Source organism: Delphinapterus leucas, chromosome 1 (genome assembly GCF_059928025.1).
Source record: "Delphinapterus leucas isolate spDelLeu-1000000601 "Yukka" chromosome 1, BTC_Dleu_Yukka2, whole genome shotgun sequence".
NCBI classification, from domain to species: Eukaryota; Metazoa; Chordata; class Mammalia; order Artiodactyla; family Monodontidae; genus Delphinapterus; species Delphinapterus leucas.
In genome coordinates, this window is record NC_143129.1 from 33,562,395 (window position 1) to 33,582,920 (window position 20,526).

At 37.2% G+C, this 20,526-nt stretch overlaps 1 protein-coding gene across 3 annotated transcripts in view; it reads left to right on the forward strand.

Moving 5' to 3' along the window:
* The window catches only part of AKT3 (AKT serine/threonine kinase 3), a 320,125-nt gene that overhangs the window by 147,036 nt on the left and 152,563 nt on the right, over window positions 1-20,526 (forward strand). For all 3 annotated transcript variants that reach the window (XM_089919467.1, XM_089919426.1, XM_089919512.1), the window contains exon 5: window positions 17,057-17,188. In XM_089919467.1, coding sequence (XP_089775593.1) covers window positions 17,057-17,188 — 132 coding nt within the window. The remainder of the gene's footprint in view (window positions 1-17,056; window positions 17,189-20,526) is intronic.

The following is a 20,526-nucleotide window of genomic DNA, read 5'->3' on the forward strand; positions in this document are numbered from 1 at the left end:
GATGACTGTAGCTTTGTAGTACAGTCTGAAGTCAGATAGCCTGATTCTCCCAGCACCGTTTTTCTTTCTTGGGATTGTTTTGGCTATACATGGTCTTTTCTGTTTCTGTACAAATTTTAAAATTTTTTGTTCTAATTCTTTGAAAAATGCCATTGATAATTTGATAGGAATTACATTGAATCTGTAGATTGCCTTGGACAGTATAGTCATTTTGACCATATTGATTCTTCCACTGCAAGAACACGGTCTCTTTTTCCAATGGTTTGCAGTATCTTCAGTTTCTTTCATCAGCGTCTTAGAGTTTTCAGACTTCATGTCTTTTGTCTCCTTAGGTAGGTTTATTCCTAGATATTTTATTCTTTTTTGATGCAATGGTAAATGGGATTGTTTTGTTAAAATCTCTTTCTGATCTTTGTCTTTAGTATATAGAAATGCAACAGATTTCTATGTATGAGTTTTGTGACCTGCAACTTTACCAAATTCATTGATTAGTTCTATTAGTTTTCTGGTAGCATCTTTAGGATTTTTGATGTATAGTTTCATGCAAACAGTGACAGTTTTATTTTTTTAACATCTTTATTGGAGTATAATTGCTTTACAATGGTGTGTTAGTTTCTGCTTTATAACAAAGTGAATCAGTAATGCATATACATATGTTCCCATATCTCTTCCCTCGCGCATCTCCCTCCTTCCCACACTCCCTATCCCACCCCTCTAGGTGGTCACAAAGCACCGAGCTGATCTCCCTGTGCTATGCGGCTTCTTCCCACTAGCTATCTATTTTACGTTTGGTAGTGTATATATGTCCGTGCCACTCTCTCACTTTGTCTCAGCTTACCCTTCCCCCGCCCCATATCCTCAAGTCCATTCTCTGTTAGGTCTGTGTCTTTATTCCTGTCTTACCCCTAGGTTCTTCATGACATTTTTTTCTTTTGCAGATTCCATATATATGTGTTAGCATACGGTAGTTGTCTTTCTCTTTCTGACTTACTTCACTCTGTATGACAGACTCTAGGTCCATCCACCTCACAACAAATAACTCAGTTTCGTTTCATTTTATGGCTGAGTAATATTCCATTGTATATATGTGCCACATCTTCTTATTCCATTCATCCGATGATGGACACTTAGGTTGCTTCCATGTCCTGGCTATTGTAAATAGAGCTGCAATGGACATATTGGTACATGACTCTTTTTGAATTATGGTTTGCTTAGGGTATATGCCCAGTAGTGGGATTGCTGGGTCATATGGTAGTTCTATTTTACTTGTTTAAGGAACCTCCATACTGTTCTCCATAGTGGCTGTACCAATTCACATTCCCACCAGCAGTGCAAGAGTCTTCCCTTTTCCCCACACCCTCTCCAGCATTTATTGTTTCTAGATTTTTTGATGATGACCATTCTGACTGGTGTGAGATGATATCTCATTGTAGTTTTGATGTGCATTTCTCTAATGATTAATGATGTTGAGCATTCTTTCATGTGTTTGTTGACAATCTGTATATCTTCTTTGGAGAAATGTCTATTTAGGTCATCTGCCCATTTTTGGATTCGGTTGTTTGTTTTTTTGTTATTCAGCTGCATGAGCTGCTTGTAAATTTTGGAGATTAATCCTTTGTCAGTTGCTTCATTTGCAAATATTTTCTCCCATTCTGAGAGTTGTCTTTTGGTCTTGTTTATGGTTTCCTTTGCTGTGCAAAAGCTTTGAAGTTTCATTAGGTCCCATTTGTTTATTTTTGTTTTTATTTCCATTTCTCTAGGAGGTGGGTCAAAAAGGATCTTGCTGTGATTTGTGTCATTTTTCTCTAAGAGTTTGAGAGCTTCTGGCCTTACATTTAGGTCTTTAATCCATTTTGAGCTTATTTTTGTGTATGGTGTTAGAGAGTGTTCTACTCTCATACTTTTACATGTACCTGTCCAGTTTTCCCAGCACCACTTATTGAAGAGGCTGTCCTTTCTCCACTGTACATTCCTGCCTCCTTCATCAAAGACAAGGTGACCATATGTGCATGGGTTTATCTCTGGGCTTTCTATCCTGTTACACTGATCTATCTTTCTGTTTTTGTGCCAGTACCATACTGTCTTGATTACTGTAGCTTTGTAGTATAGTCTGAAATCAAGGGAGCCCGATTCCTCCAACTCCGTTTTTCGTTCTCAAGATTGGTTTGACTATTCGGGATCTTTTTTGTTTCCATACAAATTGTGAAGTTTTTTGTTGTAGTTCTGTGAAAAATGCCAATGGTAGTTTGATAGGGATTGAACTGAATCTGTAGATTGCTTTGATTAGTAGAGTCATTTTCACAGTGTTGATTCTTCCAATCCAAGAACATGGTATATCTCTCCATCTGTTTGTATCATCTTTAATTTCTTTCATCAGTGTCTTATAATTTTCTTCAAACAGGTGTTTTGTCTCCTTAGGTAGGTTTATTCCTAGGTATTTTATTCTTTTTGTTGCAGTGGTAAATGGGAGTGTTTTCTTGATTTCACTTTCAGATTTTTCATCATTAGTGTATAGGAATGCCAGTGATTTCTGTGCATTAATTTTGTATCCTGCTACTTTACCAAATTCATTGATTAGCTCTAGTATTTTTCTGGTACCATCTTTAGCATTCTTTCTGTAGAGTATTATGTCATCTGCAAACAGTGACAGATTTACTTCTTTTCCGATTTGGATTCCTTTTATTTCCTAATTCTTCTCTGATTTCTGTGGCTAAAACTTCCAAAACTATGTTGAATAAGAGTGGTGAGAGTCAGCAACCTTGTCTTGTTCCTGATCTTAGTGGAAATGGTTTCAGTTTTTCACCATTGAGGATGATGTTGGCTGTGCGTTTGTCATATATGGCCTTTATTATGTTGTGGAAAGTTCCCTCTATGCCTACTTTCTGCAGGGTTTTTATCATAAATGGGTGTTGTATTTTCTCAAAAGCTTTATCTGCATTTGTTGAGATGATCATATGGTTTTTCTCCTTCTATTTGTTAATATGGTGTATCACGTTGATTGATTTTGCATATATTGAAGAATCCTCGCATTCCTGGAATAAACCCCACTTGATCATGGTGTATGATCCTTTTAGTGTGTTGTCGGATTCTGTTTGCTAGTATTTTGTTGAGGATTTTTGCATCTATGTTCATCAGTGTTATTGGCCTCTAGTTTTCTTTCTTTGTGACATCTTGGTCTGGTTTTGGTATCAGAATGATGGTGGCCTCATAGAATGAGTTTGGGAGTGTTCCTCCCTCTGCTATATTTTGGAAGAGTTTGAGAAGGATAGGTGTTAGCTCTTCTCTAAATGTTTCATAGAATTTGCCTGTGAAGCTGTCTAGTCCTGGGCGTTTGTTTGTTGGAAGATTTTTAATCACAGTTTCAATTTCAGTGCTCGTGATTGGTCTGTTCGTATTTTCTATTTCTTCCTGATTCAGTCTTGGCAGGTTGTGCATTTCTAAGAATTTGTCCATTTCTTCCAGGTTGTCCATTTTATTGGCATAGAGTTGCTTGTAGTAATCTCTCATGATGTTTTGTATTTCTGCATTGTCAGTTGTTACTTCTCCTTTTTCATTTCTAATTCTATTCATTTGAGTCTTCTCCCTTTTTTCTTGAGGAGTCTGGCTTATGGTTTATCAATTTTGTTTATCTTCTCAAAGAACCAGCTTTTAGTTTTGTTAATCTTTGCTCTTGTTTCCTTCATTTCTTTTTAATTTATTTCTGATCTTATCTTTATGATTTCTTTCATTTTGCTAACTTTGGGGTTTTTTTCTTCTTCTTTCTCTAAATGCTTTAGGTGCAAGGTTAGGTAGTTTATCCGAGATGTTTCCTTTTTCTTAAGATAGGATTGTATTGCTATAAACTTCCCTCTTAGAACTGCTTTTGCTGCATCCCATAGGTTTTGGGTCATCGTGACTCCATTGCCATTTGTTTCTAGGTATTTTTTGATTTCCTCTTTGATTTCTTCAGTGATCACTTCGTTATTAAGTAGTGTATTGTTTTGCCTCCATGTGTTTGTATTTTTTACAGATCTTTTCCTGTAATTGATATCTAGTTTCATAGCATTGTGGTCAGAAAAGATACTTGATACAATTTCAATTTTCTTAAATTTACCAAGGCTTGATTTGTGACCCAAGATATGATCTATCCTGGAGAATGTTCCATGAGCACTTGAGAAAAATGTGTATTCTGTTGTTTTTGGATGGAATGTCCTATAAATATCAATTAAGTTGATCTTTTTTAATGTATCATTTAAAACTTGTGTTTCCTTATTTATTTTCATTTTGGATGATCTGTCCATTGGTGAAAGTGGGGTGTTAAAGTCCCCTACTATTAATGTGTTACTGTCAATTTCCCCTTTTATGGCTGTTATTATTTGCCTTATATATTGATGTGCTCTATGTTGGGTGCATAAATATTTACAATTGTTATATCTTCTCTTCTTCTTGGATTGATCCTTTGATTATTATGTAGTGTCCTTCTTTGTCTCTTCTAATAGTCTTTATTTTAAACTCTATTTTGTGTGATATGAGAATTGCTACTCCAGCTTTCTTTTGGTTTCCATTTGCATGAAATATCTTTTTCCATCCCCTTACTTTCAGTCTGTATGTGTCTCTAGGTCTGAAGTGGGTCTCTTGTAGACAGCAAATATATGGGTCTTGTTTTTGTATGCATTCAGCCAATCTATGTCTTTTGGTGGGAGCATTTAAACCATTTACATTTAAGTAATTATCGATATTTATGTTCCTATTCCCATTTTCTTAATTGTTTTGGGCTCGTTATTGTAGGTCTTTTCCTTCTCTTGTGTTTCTTGCCTAGAGAAGTTCCTTTAGCAGTTGTTGTAGAGCTGGTTTGGTGGTGCTGAACTCTCTCAGCTTTTGCTTGTCTGTAAAGGTTTTAATTTCTCCATCAAATCTGAATGAGATCCTTGCTGGGTAGAGTAATCTTGGTTGTAGGTTTTTCTCCTTCATCACTTTAAATATGTCCTACCAGTCCCTTCTGGCTTGCAGAGTTTCTGCTGAAAGATCAGCTGTTAACCTTATGGGGATTCCCTTATGTGTTATTTGTTGTTTTTCCCTTGCTGCTTTTAATATGTTTTCTTTGTATTTAATTTTTGACAGTTTGATTAATATGTCTCTTGGCATGTTTCTCCTTGGATTTTTCCTGTATGGGACTCTCTGTGCTTCCTGGACTTGATTAACTATTTCCTTTCCCATATTAGGGAAGTTTTCAACTATAATCTCTTCAAATATTTTCTCACGTCCCTTTCTTTTTCTCTTCTTCTTCTGGAACCCCTATAATTCGAATGTTGGTGCGTTTAGTGTTGTCCCAGAGGTCTCTGAGACCGTCCTCAGTTCTTTTCATTCCTTTTTCTTTATTCTGCTGTGCAGTAGTTATTTCCACTATTTTATCTCCCAGGTCACTTATCCGTTCTTCTGCCTCAGTTATTCTGCTATTGATCCCTTCTAGAGTATTTTTAATTTCAGTTATTGTGTTGTTCATCGTTGCTTGTTTCCTCTTTAGTTCTTCTAGGTCCTTGTTAAATGTTTCTTGCATTTTGTCTATTCTATTTTCAAGATTTTGGATCATCTTTACTATCATTATTCTGAATCCTTTTCCAGGTAGACTGCCTATTTCCTCTTCATTTGTTAGCTCTGGTGGGTTTTTATCTTGCTCCTTCATTTGCTGTGTGTTTTTCTGTCTTCTCATTTTGCTTATCTTACTGTGTTTGGGGTCTGCTTTTTGCAGGCTGCAGGTTTTTAGTTCCCGTCTTTTTTAGTGTCTGCCCCCAGTGGCTAAGGTTGTTTCAGTGGGTTGTGTAGGCTTCCTGGTGGAGGGGACTAGTGCCTGTGTTCTGGTGTATGAGGTTGGATCGTGTCTTTCTGGTGGGCAGGTCCATGTCTTCTGGTGTGTTTTGGGGTGTCTGTGGCCTTATTATGATTTTAGGCAGCCTCTCTGCTAATGGGTGGGGTTGTGTTCCTGTCCTGCTAGCTGTTTGGCATAGGGTGTCCAGCACTGTAGCTTGCTGGTCATTGAGTGAAGCTGGGTGCTGGTGTTGAGATGGAGATCTCTGGGAGATTTTTGCCGTTTGATATTACATGGAGCTGGGAGGTCTCTTGTGGACCAGTGTCCTGAAGTTGGCTCTCCCACGTCAGAGGCAGAGCATAGACTCCTGGCTGCAGCACCAAGAGCCTTTCATCCACGTGGCTCAGACCGGTAGTGTTGGAGGGTCTCCTGCAGAGGTGGGGGCCAGTTGTGTCTTATCGTGAGGACAAGGACCAGTAAAGCCTTCTAGTGTTGGAAGGTCTCCTTCACAGGTGGAGGGTGGTTATGTCTCACCGTGAGGACAAGGGCACTAGCAGCAGAAGTTCTCAACAGTGACAGTTTTACTTCTTCTTTTCCAATTTGGATTCCTTTTATTTCTTTTTCTTCTCTGATTTCCCTGGCTAGGACTTCCAAACCTATGTTGAATAAAAGTGGCAAGAGTGCACATCCTTGTCTTTTTTCTGATCTTAGAGGAAATGTGTTCAGTTTTTCACCATTGAGTATGATGTTTGCTGTGCAGTTGTCGTATATGGCGTTTATTATGTTGAGGTATGTTTCCTCTGTGCCCACTAACTGGAGAGTTTTTATCATAAATGGGTGTTGAATTTTGTTAAAAGCCTTTTCTGAACTATTGATATGATTATGTGGTTTTTATTCTTCATTTTCTTGATATTCTGTATCACATTGATTGATTTCCACATGTTGAAGAATCCTTGCATCCCTGGGATAAATCCCACTTGATCATGGTGTATGATCCTTTTTATTTTTTAACAAATTTTAAAAATTGGAATATAATTGCTTTACAATGTTGTGTTAGTTTCTACTGTACAATGAAGTGAAACAGCTATATGTATCCCCTCCCTCCCTCATCACCTGCATCGTGCCCATCTAGGTCATCACAGACCACCGAGCTGAACTCCATGTGCTCCACAGTGTGTTCCCACTAGGTCTGTATTTTACAGGTGGTAGTGTATTTATGTCATGCCTAATCTTCCAATTCATCCAACCCTCCCCTTCCCCCACTGTGTCCACAGGTGCATTCTCTACATCTGCGTCTCTATTCCTGCCCTGCAAATAGGTTCATGTGTACCATTTTTCTAGATTCTACATATATGTGTTAATATACAATATTTGTTTTTCTCTATCTGACTTACTTCACTCTGTATGACAGATGGTAGGTCCATCCACATCACTACAAATGACCCAATTTTATTTCTTTTTCTGGCTGAGTAATATTCCATTATATATATGTACCACATCTTCTTTATGTTTTCATCTGTTGGTAGATATTTAGGTTGTTTCCATGTCCTGGTTATTGTAAGTAGTACGGCAGTGAACATTGGGGTACCTGTGACATTTTTTTAATATTAATTTATTTTATTTATTTATTTTTAGCTACATTGGGTCTTCGTTGCTGTGCACGGTCTTTCTCTAGTTGTGGTGAGCGGGGGCTGCTCTTTGTTGCGTAACACAGGCTTCTCATTGCGGTGTTTTCTTTTGTTGTGGAGCATGAGCTCTAGGTGCACAGGCTTCAGTAGCTGCAGTGAATGGGCTTAGTGCTCCATGGCATGTGGGATCCTCCCAGACCAGGGATCGAACCTGTGTCCCCTGCATTGGCAGGTGGATTCTTAACCACTGTGCCACCAAGTAAGTCCCTGTGACTCTTTGAATTACGGTTTTCTCTAGGTATATGCCCAGTAGTGGGATTGCTGGGTCATATACTAGTTCTATTTTTAGTTTTTTAAGGAACTGCCATACCGTTCTCCACAGTGGCCATATCAATTTACATTCCCACCAACAGTGCAAGAGTGTTCCTTTTTCTCCACACCCTCTCCAGCATTTATTGTTTGTAGATTTTTTGATGATGGCCATTCTGAACCGGTGTGAGGTGATACCTCATTGTGATGTTGATTTGTATTTCTTTAATAATTAGTGCTGTTGAGCATCTTTTCATGTGCCTCTTGGCCATCTGTGTGTCCTCTTTGGTGAAATGTCTATTGAGCTGCATGAGCTGTTTGTATATTTTGGAGATTAATCCCTTGTCTGTTACTTCTTTTGCAAATATTTTCTCACAATCTGAGGGTTGTCTTTTTGTCTTGTTTATTGTTTCCTTTGCTGTGCAAAAGCTTTTTATGTTTAATTAGGTCACATTTGCTTATTTTTGTTTTTATTTTCATTACTCTAGGAGATGGGTCATAAAAGATGTTGCTGTGATTTATGTCAGAAAGTGTTCTGCCTATGTTTTCCTCCAAAACTTTTATAGTGTCCAGTCTTACATTTAGGTCTTTAATCCATTTTGAGTTTATTTTTGTGCATGGTGTTAGGCAGTGTTCTGATTTCATTCTTTCATATGTAGTTGTCCACTTTTCCCAGCACCACTTACTGAAGAGGACTTTTTTCTCCATTTTATATTCTTGCCTCCTTTGTCATAGATTAGGTGACCATATGTGTGTGGGTTTACCTCTGGGCTTTCTATCCTGTTCCATTGATCTATATTTCTGTTTTTGTGCTGGTACCACACTGTCTTGTTTACTGTGGCTTTGTAGTATAGTCTGAAGTCAGGGAGCCTGATTCCTTCAGCTCCGTGTTTCTTTCTCAAGATTGCTTTGGCTATTCAGGGTCTTTTGTGTTTCCATACAAATTGTAAAATATTTTGTTCTAATTCTGTGAAAAATGCCCTTGGTATTTTGATGGAGATTACACTGAACCTGTAGATTACTTTTGGTAGTATAGTCCTTTTCATAATATTGATTCTTCCAATCGAGCAGCATGGTTTATCTCTCCATTTGTTTTTACCATCTTTGATTTGTTTCATAAGTGTTTTATAGTTTTCGGAGTACAGGTCTTTTGCCTCCTTAGGTATTTTATTCTTTTTGTTGCAATGGTAAATGTGATTGTTTCCTTAATTTGTTTTTCTGATCTTTTGTTCATAGTGCATACGAATACAAGAGATTTCTGTGCATTACTTTTGTATCCTGCAACTTTACCCAATTCACTGATTAGCTCTGCTATTTTTCTGGTGGCATCTTTAGGATTTTCTATGTAAAGGATTGTGTCATCTGCAAACAGTGACAGTTTTACTTCTTTTCCGATTTGTATTCCCTTTATTTCTTTTCTTCTGATTGCTATGTCTCGGACTTTGAATACTGTGTTGAATAATAGTGGTGAGAGTGGACATCCTTGTTTTGTTCGTGACCTTAGAGGATATGCTTTCATATCCATCATTGAGAATGATGTTTGCTGTGTATTTGTTATATATGGCCTTTATTATGTTAAGGTAGGTTCCTTGTATGCTCACTTTCTGGAGAGTTTTTATCATAAATGGGTGTTGAAATTTCTCAAAAGCTTGTTCTGCATCTATTGATGATTATATGGTTTTTCTTTAATTTGTTAATATGGTGTATCACATTGATTGATTTGCGTATATTGAAGAATTGTTGCATCCCTGGGATAAAACCCTCTTGATCATGTTGCATGACCTTTTAATGTGTTGTTGGATTCTGTTTGCTAGTGTTTTGTTGAGGATTTTTGCTTCTATGTTCATCAGTGTTACTGGTCCATAATTTTCTTTTTTTGTGATATCTTTTTCTGGTTTTGGTATCAGGGTGATGGTGGATTTGTTAAACGAGTTTGGGAGTGTTCCTTCCTCTGCAACTTTTTGGAATAGTTTCAGAAGCATAGTTGTTAGCTCTTCTTTCAGTGTTTCATGGAATTCACCTCTGAAACCATCTGGTCCTGCAGTTTTGTTTGTTGGAATATTTTTAATCACAGTTTCAATTTCATTACTTGTGATTGGTCTGTTTATATTTTCTATTTCTTCCTGGTTCAGTCTTGGAATGTTGTACCTTTCCAATAATTTGTCCATTTCTTCCGGGTTGTCCATTTTATTTGCATAGAGTTGCTTGTAGTAGTCTCTTATGATCCTTTGTATATTTCTACAGTGTCAGTTGTAATTTCTTCTTTTTCATTTCTAATTTTATAGACTTGAGTCCTCTCACTTTTTTCTTGATGAGTCTGGCTAAAGGTTTATCATTTTTTTTTTATCTTCTCAAAGAACCAACTTTTGTTTTTATTGATCTTTGCTATCATTTTCTTCATTTCTATTTCATTTTTTTCTGCTCTGATCTGTATGATTTCTTTCCTTCTACTGACTTTGGGCTTTCCTTGTTCTTCTTTCTCTAGTTGCTTTAGGTGTAAGATTAGATTATTTATTTGAGATTTTTTTGTTTCCTGAGGTGAGTTTGAATTGCTATAAGCTTCCTTTTTAGATCTGCTTTTTCTGAGTTCTGTAGGTTTTGTGTCATCATGTTTTCATTGTCCTTTGTCTCTATGTATTTTTTTTATTTCCTCTTTGATTTCTTCAATGATCTCTTGGTTTTTTAGCTTTGCAGTTCTTTGCCTCCATGTGTTTGTGTTTTTTAGTTTTTTTCCTCTACTTGATTTCTAATCTCATATCGTTGTGTTTAGAAAAGATGTCTGACACGATTTCAATTGGTAAAAATTTTCTAGTGCTTGATTTCTTACCCAAGGTGTGATCTATCCTGGAGAACCTTTCGTGTGCACTTGAGAAGAAAGTGTATTCTGCTTCTTTTGGGTGGAATGTACTATAAATATCAATTAAGTGTATCTGGTCTATGGTGAGATTTAAAGTTTGTTTTTCCTTATTTATTTTGTTGCTGGATGATGTGTCCTTTGGTGTTAGTGGGGTGTTAAAGTCTCTCAGTATAATTGTGTTACTGTCTTTTTCTCCTTTTTTCGCTGTTAGCATTTTACTTATATATTGAGTTGCTCCCATGTTGAGTGCATAAATATTTATACTTTTTATGTTTTCTTCTTAGATTGATCCCTTGATTGCTATGTAGTGTCCTTCCTTATGTCTTGTAACAATCTTTATTTTAAAGTCTATTTTACCAGATATGAGTATTGCTTCTCCAGCTTTCTTTTGATTTCCTTTTGCATGGAATACCTTTTTCCATCTCCTCACTTTCAATCTGTATGTGTCCTTCAGTCTGAAGAGGGTCTCTTGTAGATAGCATATATGGGTCCTGTTTTTGTATCCATTCAGCCAGACTGTATCTTTTGCTTGGAGCATTTAATCCGTTTACATTCAAGGCAATTATCGATATGTATGTTCCTGTTACCATTTTCTTAATTGTTCGGGGTTTGTTTTAGTGGGTATTTTTCTTCTTTTGCATTTCCTGCCTAGAGAAGTTCCTTTAGCATTTGTCGTAAAGCTGGTTTCGTGGTGCTGAATTCTCTTACCTTTTGCTTGTCTGTAAACCTTTTGATTTCTCCATTGAATCTGAATGAGATCCTTGCTGGGTAGAGTAATCTTTCTTGTAGGTTTTTCCCTTTCATCACTTTAAATATATCCTGCCACTCCCTTCTGACTTGCAGTTTCTGCTGAAAAATCAGCTGATAACCTTATAGGGATTCCCTTCTATGTTATTTGTTGCTTTTTCCTTACTGTTTTTAATACTTTTTCTTTGAATTTAGTTGTTGTTAGTTTGATTAATATGTGTCTTGCCGTGTTTCTCCTAGGATTTATTTAGTATGGGACTCTCTGCGCTTCCTGGTCTTGATTGACTAATTCCTTTCCCATGTTAGGGAAGTTTTCGACTCTAATTTCTTCAGATACTTTCTCAGAACCTTTCTCTTTCTGTTCTTCTTCTGGGACCCCTACAATTCGAATGTTGATTAATTTAATGTTGTCCCAGATGTCTCTGAGACTGTCCTCAGTTCTTTTCAGTCTCTTTTCTTTATTCTGCTCCTCAGAAGTTATTTCCACCATTCTGTCTGCCCGCTCATTTATCCCTTCTAATGCGTCAGTTATTCTGCTATTGATTCCTTTTAGTGTATTTTTCATTTCAGTTATTGTGTTGTTCACTGTTTGTTTTTTAGTTGTACCTGGTATTTGTTAACCATATCTTGTATTTCCTTGATCCGTGCCTCCATTGTATTGTTGATATTTTGGATCATCTTTATTATCATTACTCTGAATTCTTTTTCATATTGCTTGCCTATTTTCTCTTCATTTATTTGGTCTTGTAGGTTTTTACCTTTTCCTTCCTCTGTAACATATTTTTTTGTCATCTTATTTTTTTTGTTGGGTGGTGCTGTGTTCTTGTCTTACTGGCTTTTTGGCCCAAGGCACCCAGCACTGGAGTTTACAGGCATTTGTTTAGAGCCGGGTCTTGGTGTTGAGATGAGGATTTCTGGGAGACCTCACTCTGATTAATATTTCCTGTGGTCTGAGGTTCTCTGTTAGTCCGGTGGTTTGGGCTTGGCGCACACTCCACAGGAGCTCAGGCCCGATCCCCGGCCTGTGAACTAAAATCCCTCAAACCACATGGTGTGGCAAAAGAGAAGAAGAAAAAAAAAGGACCAAATAGAGTGACTGATGTAGAGAACAAACGTTATGGACACCGGGGGGAAAGCAGCTGGTGGGGGTTGGTGGTGGTGGGATGAATTGGAAGATTGGGATTGGCATATATACACTAATATGTATAAAATAGATAACTAATAAGAACCTGCTGTAGAAAAAAATAAATAAAATTCAAAAAAAGGAGCAGTACAAAAACAAACAATAAAAAATAAAATAAAATTAGAAAAAAATATATTAGGAAAAAGAAAAATATAAGTGAAACAACTAAAACAAGGTAAAACAGAACCACAACAGAAAAAAAAAGTGGGCAGCAGAAATCCAAAATGAGCAGAACAATAACAATGTATAAAGAATAAAATAAAATTAGAAAAATTTCAAAATTTATTTGAAAAAATAAAAATTAAAATGAAACAACAAAATAAAATGGAACCACAACCTTAAAAAGAAAAAAATGCTGGAAAAGGCCTTGGCTGTGGGGGTGGGGCGGGGCTTAGTTGAGAGTGAGGTTTAGGCAGGGGGCGGGACCTAGTCTCAGGACCCATGCAACCTGAATATTCAGCACTGCTGGAGAGGGCCTCGGAGTGCAGAGTTCAGAGATAAGGCACTTGGTGGAGGTGCGGGGGCAAGGTTTAGGCCTAACTTGGTCGGAGGGGGTCTTGGAGTGTGAAGTGCAGAGGTAAGGTTCTGGGTGGGGGCGGGGCTTATACTCAGCATGGCTGGAGGGAACCACAGAGATCAGATGATTAGGACCTCAGCAGGCTTTCTGGGGCCCAAGTGGGCAGGGGAAACACTGGCTGCATTCCCTTCCAATCCTTTGTTCTCCCAACAGTCTTTCGCCATCCTTGTTGATCCCCTCACTGTGGGTGGGCTTCCCCAGAGTGGGAACCCCTTCCCTCCCCCAGCCGCCCCTCCAAGGCTCCAGTTCCATCCTGCCTCCACTTCTCCTCCCTCCTCCCTCCCCCCCACGTCTTACTCTGTTGCTGTGGTGTTCCTCCTGTCCCCTTAGGTTTCCGTGGTCCCCCACATGGTAGGTGCCCTAGTTGTGAGGATATGCGAACTCCATGTCCTTGTAGTCTGCTATCTTTATGATCCTCTGAATGTGTTGTTGAATTTGATTTGCTAATATTTTGTTGAAGATTTTTGTGACTATGTTCATCAGTGATATTGGCCTGTAATTTTCTTTTTTTGTGTTATCTTTGTCTGCTTTTGGTATCAGGGTGATGGTGGTGTTGTTGAGCAGGTTTGGGAGTGTTCTTTTCTCTTCAATTGTTTGGAATAGTTTCAGAAGGATAAGTGTTAACTCTTCTCTAAATATTTGATAGAATTCACCTGTGAAGCCTTCTGGTCCTGGACCTTTGTTTGTTGGAAGTTTTTTAATCACAGTTTCAATTTCAGTACTTGTGATTAGTCTGTTCATGTTTTCTATTTCTTTCTGTTTCAGTCTTAGGAGATTGTACCTTTCTAAGGAATTGTCTGTTGCTTCTAGGTTATCCATTTTATTGGCATAGAGTTGCTTGTAGTAGTCTCTTATGATCCTTTGTATTTCTGTGGTGTCATTTGTAACTTCTCCTTTTTCATTTCTAATTTTATTGATTTGAGTCCTCTCCCTCTTTTCCTTATGAGTCTGGCTAAAGGTTTATCAATTTTGTTAGTCTTCTCAAAGAACCAGCTTTTAGTTTCATTGATCTTTGCTTTTGTTTTCTTTGTCTCTATTTCATTTATTTCTGCTCTGATCTTCATGATTTCTTTCCTTCTACTAACTTTAGGTTTTGTTTGTTCTTTTTTGTTGAGTTGTGTTAGGTGTAAAGGTAGATTGTTTACTTGAGATTTCTCTTGTTTCCTGAGTTAAGATTGTATCGCTATAAAATTCCCACTTAGAACTGCTTTTGCTGCACCCCATAGGTTTTGGATCATCATTCTTTCATTATCGTTTGTCTCTAGATATGTTTTTATTTCCTCTTTGATTTCTTCAGTGGTCCATTGGTTATTTAGTAACGTATTGTTTGGCCTCCATGTGTTTGTGGTTTTTACAGTTTTTTTCCTGTAATTGATATCTAATCCCATAGTGTTGTGGTCGCAAAAATGCTTGATATGATTTCAGTTTTCTTAAATTTACAGAGATCCACTGAAGTCAGGTCCCAGGATTGCAGTAATCATGTATCTGGACCCACTGTTGGTGCTATGGCGCATGCTCCATCCTTAGCCTGGCCCAACCTACATGTGTATGTGCCCACAGAATCTACAGCTGCTAAAGCTAAGCGTGTGTTTTCTGTGGGAGCACTGCTTGTTTGTTCAGATGTTCTGTAGGCTCTGAGTTTACAAGGCTAGTCTTGGAGATGTCATTTCACAGTTTGCACAGCTATGAGGAGAGATTTCAGCTTTTCTTCCTTAGTTGATGTCCCCTGGGGCTTAGCTGTGGTTACAACCCCACGTCTGCATGTGGGTCTGCTTGTGAGGCTGCCCTGGAGCATATGAGTTTGCCCTGGCGAGGAGGGGGCTCGGAGGCTGTGTAGCAGCCAGAGTCACGGGACCCCTGGTGGCAATGGGTGCATGGGGAAACCAGTGGCCGTGGGCATGAAATAGTTGGCCCCGGTGGTGGCCCTTTGTAGTGCTCGACCATGGGTGCAAGAGAGCCTTCCCTGGCATTGATGAGGCACGTAGGGAAGCCAGAGGCCGTGAGAGAGCTGGCCCCCTTGGGGGCCCTTCTTAGTGCACAGGGAGGCAAGGGCCAGTGCATGGGGAGAAAGACTGCAATGGCAGCTCCTCCCCTTCTGTGTCACTTAACAGTGGCCCTTTCCTGCTATGGCAGTCTGAGTTTCCTCCACAAGCATTCCCAGTTGTGGATTTCCTCACTCCCGTCTCATGCTGTCTCCACACAGCCAACAGCAATCCTCTCCCTGGATTTGCTCCCCAAACCCCATATTCCAGCACCCAGCCCCTTTACACACTGGGACACACGTCTCAGGCTGGGGCACACAGGGCTGTGGCACAGACCATCTGTGTAGGTCTCACTCTGCCCTGCCTGCCACAGACCGGGTGCTGCACTCTCTTCCAATGGTCCCCGAAACTCCCCTTCTGTGCCAACTGATCTCCCTGCTGGTGAGGGGCTTCCCAAGATGTGGCAACCTCTTCTCTTCTTTTTTGCTTCTTCTTTCTTTCATCCTCCCCAGTTACATGGGGATTTCTTGTCCTTTTAGGTGACCGAGGTCCTCTGCTAACTTTCAGCCTGAGCTCTGTGAGACTTGTTCCATTTGTAGATGTATTCTTGATGCATTTGTAGGGAGAGATGAACTCCACGTCCTCCTACTCCTCCGCCATCGTGACCTTGTCTCCTTTTATTTCTTCTTAAAATTTAATTGATTTCTTTTTTCTTTTCTTTCTTTTTTTTTTTTTGGCCTCATTGTGCCATGCACACAGCATGTAGGAATCCACTTCCTTGACCAGGGGTCAAACCCGTACCCCCTGCAATGGAAGCATGCATTCTTAACCACTGGACCACCGGGGAAGTCCCTAATTGATTTCTGCCCTGATCTTTATTATTTTTTTCTTCTAATTCTTTTGGGTTTAATTTGCTGTTTTTCTAGTTTCTTAAGGTAGAACCTGACGTCATCGGTTTGAGACATTTCTGACATTTACTTCAAATGGGTGGTAAAGAAATAATTCTAAAAAGGCACAAAAATCTTCAATAACTTCTGATTGTTGGTAGGATAAAACCCCAGATCCTTAAATTGTTATTTTTAAATCCCTCTAAACTGAATTTAAATTTAAGATGATAAACTGAGCATACCTCCTCTTTCATCTAAAAGCCTATTAAAATAATAGCAGAGGAATTTTTAAAAGGGACAAGTCCACAAAAATGAAAAGCTGTATGAGGGAAGGACACTAGTGGAGAAACATTATCAAAATTTTGGAAGTTTGTGGATAAATAGAGTAGGAAAAGCATTCATAGAGGGGGCTATGGGGAGCAATAGTAATTCTGCTTGGCAAAATCCTGGTAATCACCTACTACTTAGAAATGGGAATGAGAAATGAAACTGAAAACAGGCAGATTAAAGACATTCTTAGAGTTCCATGACTCCTTCTTCTGCATTGGACCAGTTGCTTTCTCAGAAGATATATTGCTGTTGTTCTTCTGTTTCTTTGCACTGGGCTCCAGAATTGTTTTCAACATTTCTTATACATGTATCTTTCTCTTTCTTGGAGTCCATCCTTATTTTGATAGAGTACATTCTCAAACACTCCCTTCAATCCTTTTCTCTTAGATATATTTGGAAATGTTTGTGGAGGACATTTTTGATTGTCACATTGTCTGGGAGTAGTGGCACTACTAAATCCTTAGAAACTTGAGTTCTTGGAAGTGAGTGAAAATGATTTTATTTTCCCTTTGCCCTTACTAGTAATTTGAGTAGTTGTGAGATTCTACGTTTAAAATTACTGTCTCCACTATCTGCGAATTGCTTAAATTATTTCCAGCATCCATGATTGGTTATGAGAAAGCCAGTGCCATTCTGATTCTTCATCATTTAAGTGTGCTTAGAAGTTGGTAAAATTTGATTTTGAGTAGATAATGCAAATATATACATATAAGTTTACAAATAAATTGCATCAAATGTTTCATATTATGTATTTTCATTTGTATTTTTCAGACAATGAATGATTTTGACTATTTGAAACTACTAGGTAAAGGCACTTTTGGGAAAGTTATTTTGGTTCGAGAGAAAGCAAGTGGAAAATACTATGCTATGAAGATTCTGAAGAAGGAAGTTATTATTGCCAAGGTAACTGGTTACTAGAGTTGATTATTAAATTTTTGTTTATGGTGTCCACAAGTGTGCGTGTTCACGCATGCACATGACTAAACTGTAGAAATTCCATTAAATAACCAAAATGTTGATTGTAGGCTACAGCTACAATAATACCTGTATATTGATATTTATTTACAGTATTAAAAGTTTCAAAGTTTGTAATATCCTCTGACTATTAGAATCTATTGTATTCCTTTGAGAGCGAAATATTTATTCTGTGTTTGTGTGTTTGGGATAATGTTTTCACTATATATTTGTGACCTATATCACTAATTTCAGTAGTGATACTTTTTGATATTTCCCCCCAATATTCTGAGTTTTTATTATTAAATAAAATGGTGAATAGAATAGATTATTAGCATAGATTTTATGTAATCATTGAATAGAAAAGCATTATTAATAACTTTAAAACACTACAATAATAAAACTAAAATGATCACTACGATACTTCTACTTAAAATCCATCACCACACGTAGTTACAAGCTTTATTTTTTGTGGTCAGACCTTTTAAGATTTATTCTTCTAGCAAGTTTCAAACATACATTATGGTATTATTAACTGTATTTATCATTCTGTACACTAAATCCCCACGAATTCTTTATTTTATAACTATAATTTGTATTTTAAAATATATATATTTATTTATTAAATTGAAGAATTAAAATATTATAAATTATGGTTGATTTACAATAGTGTGTTAGTTTCAAGTGTACAGCATAATGATTCAGTTATTTTTTCTGATTATATTCCATTATAGGTTATTACAAGATACTGAATATAATTCCGAGATATACAGTAAAACCTTGTTGCTTATCTATTTTATGTATAGTAGTTTGAATCTGTTAATCCCATACTCCTAATTAGTCCCTCCCCTGTGGTAACCATAAGTTTGTCTTCTATGTCTGTGAGTCTGTTTCTGTTTTGTATATAGATTCATTTTTTTTTTTAGATTCCACATAAAAGTGATATCATATAGTATTTGTCTTTGACTTACTTAACTAAGTATAATAATCTCTAGGTCTATTCATGTTGCTGTAAATGGCATTATGTCATTCTGTTTTATGGCTGAGTAATATTCCATTGTGTGTGTATGTGTGCGTATATATATATATATATATATATATATATATATATACACATATACATACATACATATGTGTGTGTGTGTGTGTGTTTGTGTGTGTGTATGCCACATCTTCTTAAGCCAGCCGTCTCCTGATGGGCACTTGGGTCATTTCCATGTCTTGCCTATTGTAAATAGTGCTGCTGTGAACATTGAGGTTCGTGTATCTTTTTGAATTAGAGTTTTTGTTTTTTCTGGATATATGCCCAGGAGTGGGATTGCTGGATCATATGGTAGCTGTTTTTAGTTTTTTAAAGCATCTCCATACTGTTTTCCATAGTGGCTGCACCAATTTACATACCCACCAACAATGTAGGAGGGTTCCCTTTTTCCCTACCCTCTCCAACATGTATTATTTGTGGACTTCATGATGATAGTCATTCTGACAGGTGTGAGGTGATACTTCATTGTGATTTTGATTTGCATTTCTCTAATAATTAGTTATGTTGTGCATCTTCTTTGGAGAAATGTCTACTTAGGTCTTCTGCCCATTTTTTAATTGGATTGTTTTTTTTGTTAATATTGAGTTCCATGACCTGCTTATATATTTTAGATATTAACTCCTTGTTGGTAGCATCATTTGCAGATATTTTTCTCCCATTCGATAGGTTGTCTTTTTGTTTTGTTGATGGTTTCCTTTGATGTGCAAAAGCTTTTAAGTTTAATTAGGTCCCATTTTTTATTTTTGCTTTTATTTCTTTTGTTTTTGAATATTGACCTAAGAAAATATTGCTTCAATTTATGTCCTCGAATGTTTTGCCTATGTTCTCTTCTAGGATTTTTATGATGTCTTGTCTTATATTTAGGTGTTTAAATCATTTTGAGTTTATTCTTGTATATGGTGTGAGGGAGTGTTCTAATTTCACTGATTTACACACAGGTATCCAGCTTTCCCATCACTACTTGTTGAAGAAACTGTCTTTTCTCCATCTTATATACTTGCCTCCTCTGTCAAAGATTGACTGTAGGTGCATGGGTTTATTTATGGACTCTCTATTTTGTACCACTGAGCTATATATTTGTTTTTGTTCCAGTACCATGCTGTTTTAATTACTGTAGCTCTGTAATGTAGTCTAATGTCAAGGAGCATGATATTTCCAGCTCTGTTCTTCTGTCTCAAGATTGCTTTTGCAATTTGGGGTCTTTTGTTGTTCCATATAAATTTTAGGAATATTTGTTCTAGCTCTGTGACTAATGTCATAGGTATTTGGATAGGAATTGCATTAAATCTGTAGATTTAATAGGTAGTATGGCCATTTTAATTATATTAATTCTTCCAATCCATGGGCATTCCATTTCATCATTGAATGATCTTCAGTTTCCTTTATCAGTGTTCTATAGTTTTCAATGTATAGATCTTCATCTCCTTGGTTAAGTTTCTTCCTAGGTTTTTTTTTTTTTTTACACCATTTCAAATGGGATTTTTTTTTTACTTCTTCTTGTTGATACATCATTATTAGTGTAAAGAAACCAATTTGTGTATATTGGTCTTTTATCCTGCTATCTTGCTGAATTCATTTATTAGTTCTAATAGTTTTTATGTGGCAATTTTAGGGTTCTCTATATTGAGTATCATGTCATCTGCAATTAATGACAGTTTTATCTCTTTCCTTCCAATTTGGATACCTTTTATTTCTTTTCCTATCTGATTGCTGTGGCTAAGACTGTCAATGCTATGTTGAATAGAAATGGTAAGAGTGGGAATCCTTGTCTTGTTCCTGAATTTAGCGGGAAGTCTTTCAGCTTTTAACTGTTCATTTTGTGTTGGCTGTTGTTTTGCTGTAAATGACCTTTAATATGTTGAAATATGTTCCCCCTCCCTCTATACCTACTTTGGTGAACGTTTTTATCATAAATGAATGTTGTCAAATACTTTTTCTGCATCTATTGAGATGATCATGTGGTTTTTGCCTTTCCTTTTTTTTAATGTGGTATATCACATTGATTGATTTGTATATGTTGAACCATCCTTCTGGCCCTGGAATGAATCCGAGTTGATCATGGTGCATGGTCCTTTTTGTCATGTTGGATTCAGTTTGCTAATATTTTGTTGAAGATTTTTGCATCTAAATTTATCAAAGATATTGGCTTATAATTTTTTTTGTAATGTCTTTGTCTGGTTTTGGTATCCAGGTGATGGTGGCCTCATAGAATAAATTTGGAAGGGTTCCCTCCTCTTTCATTTTT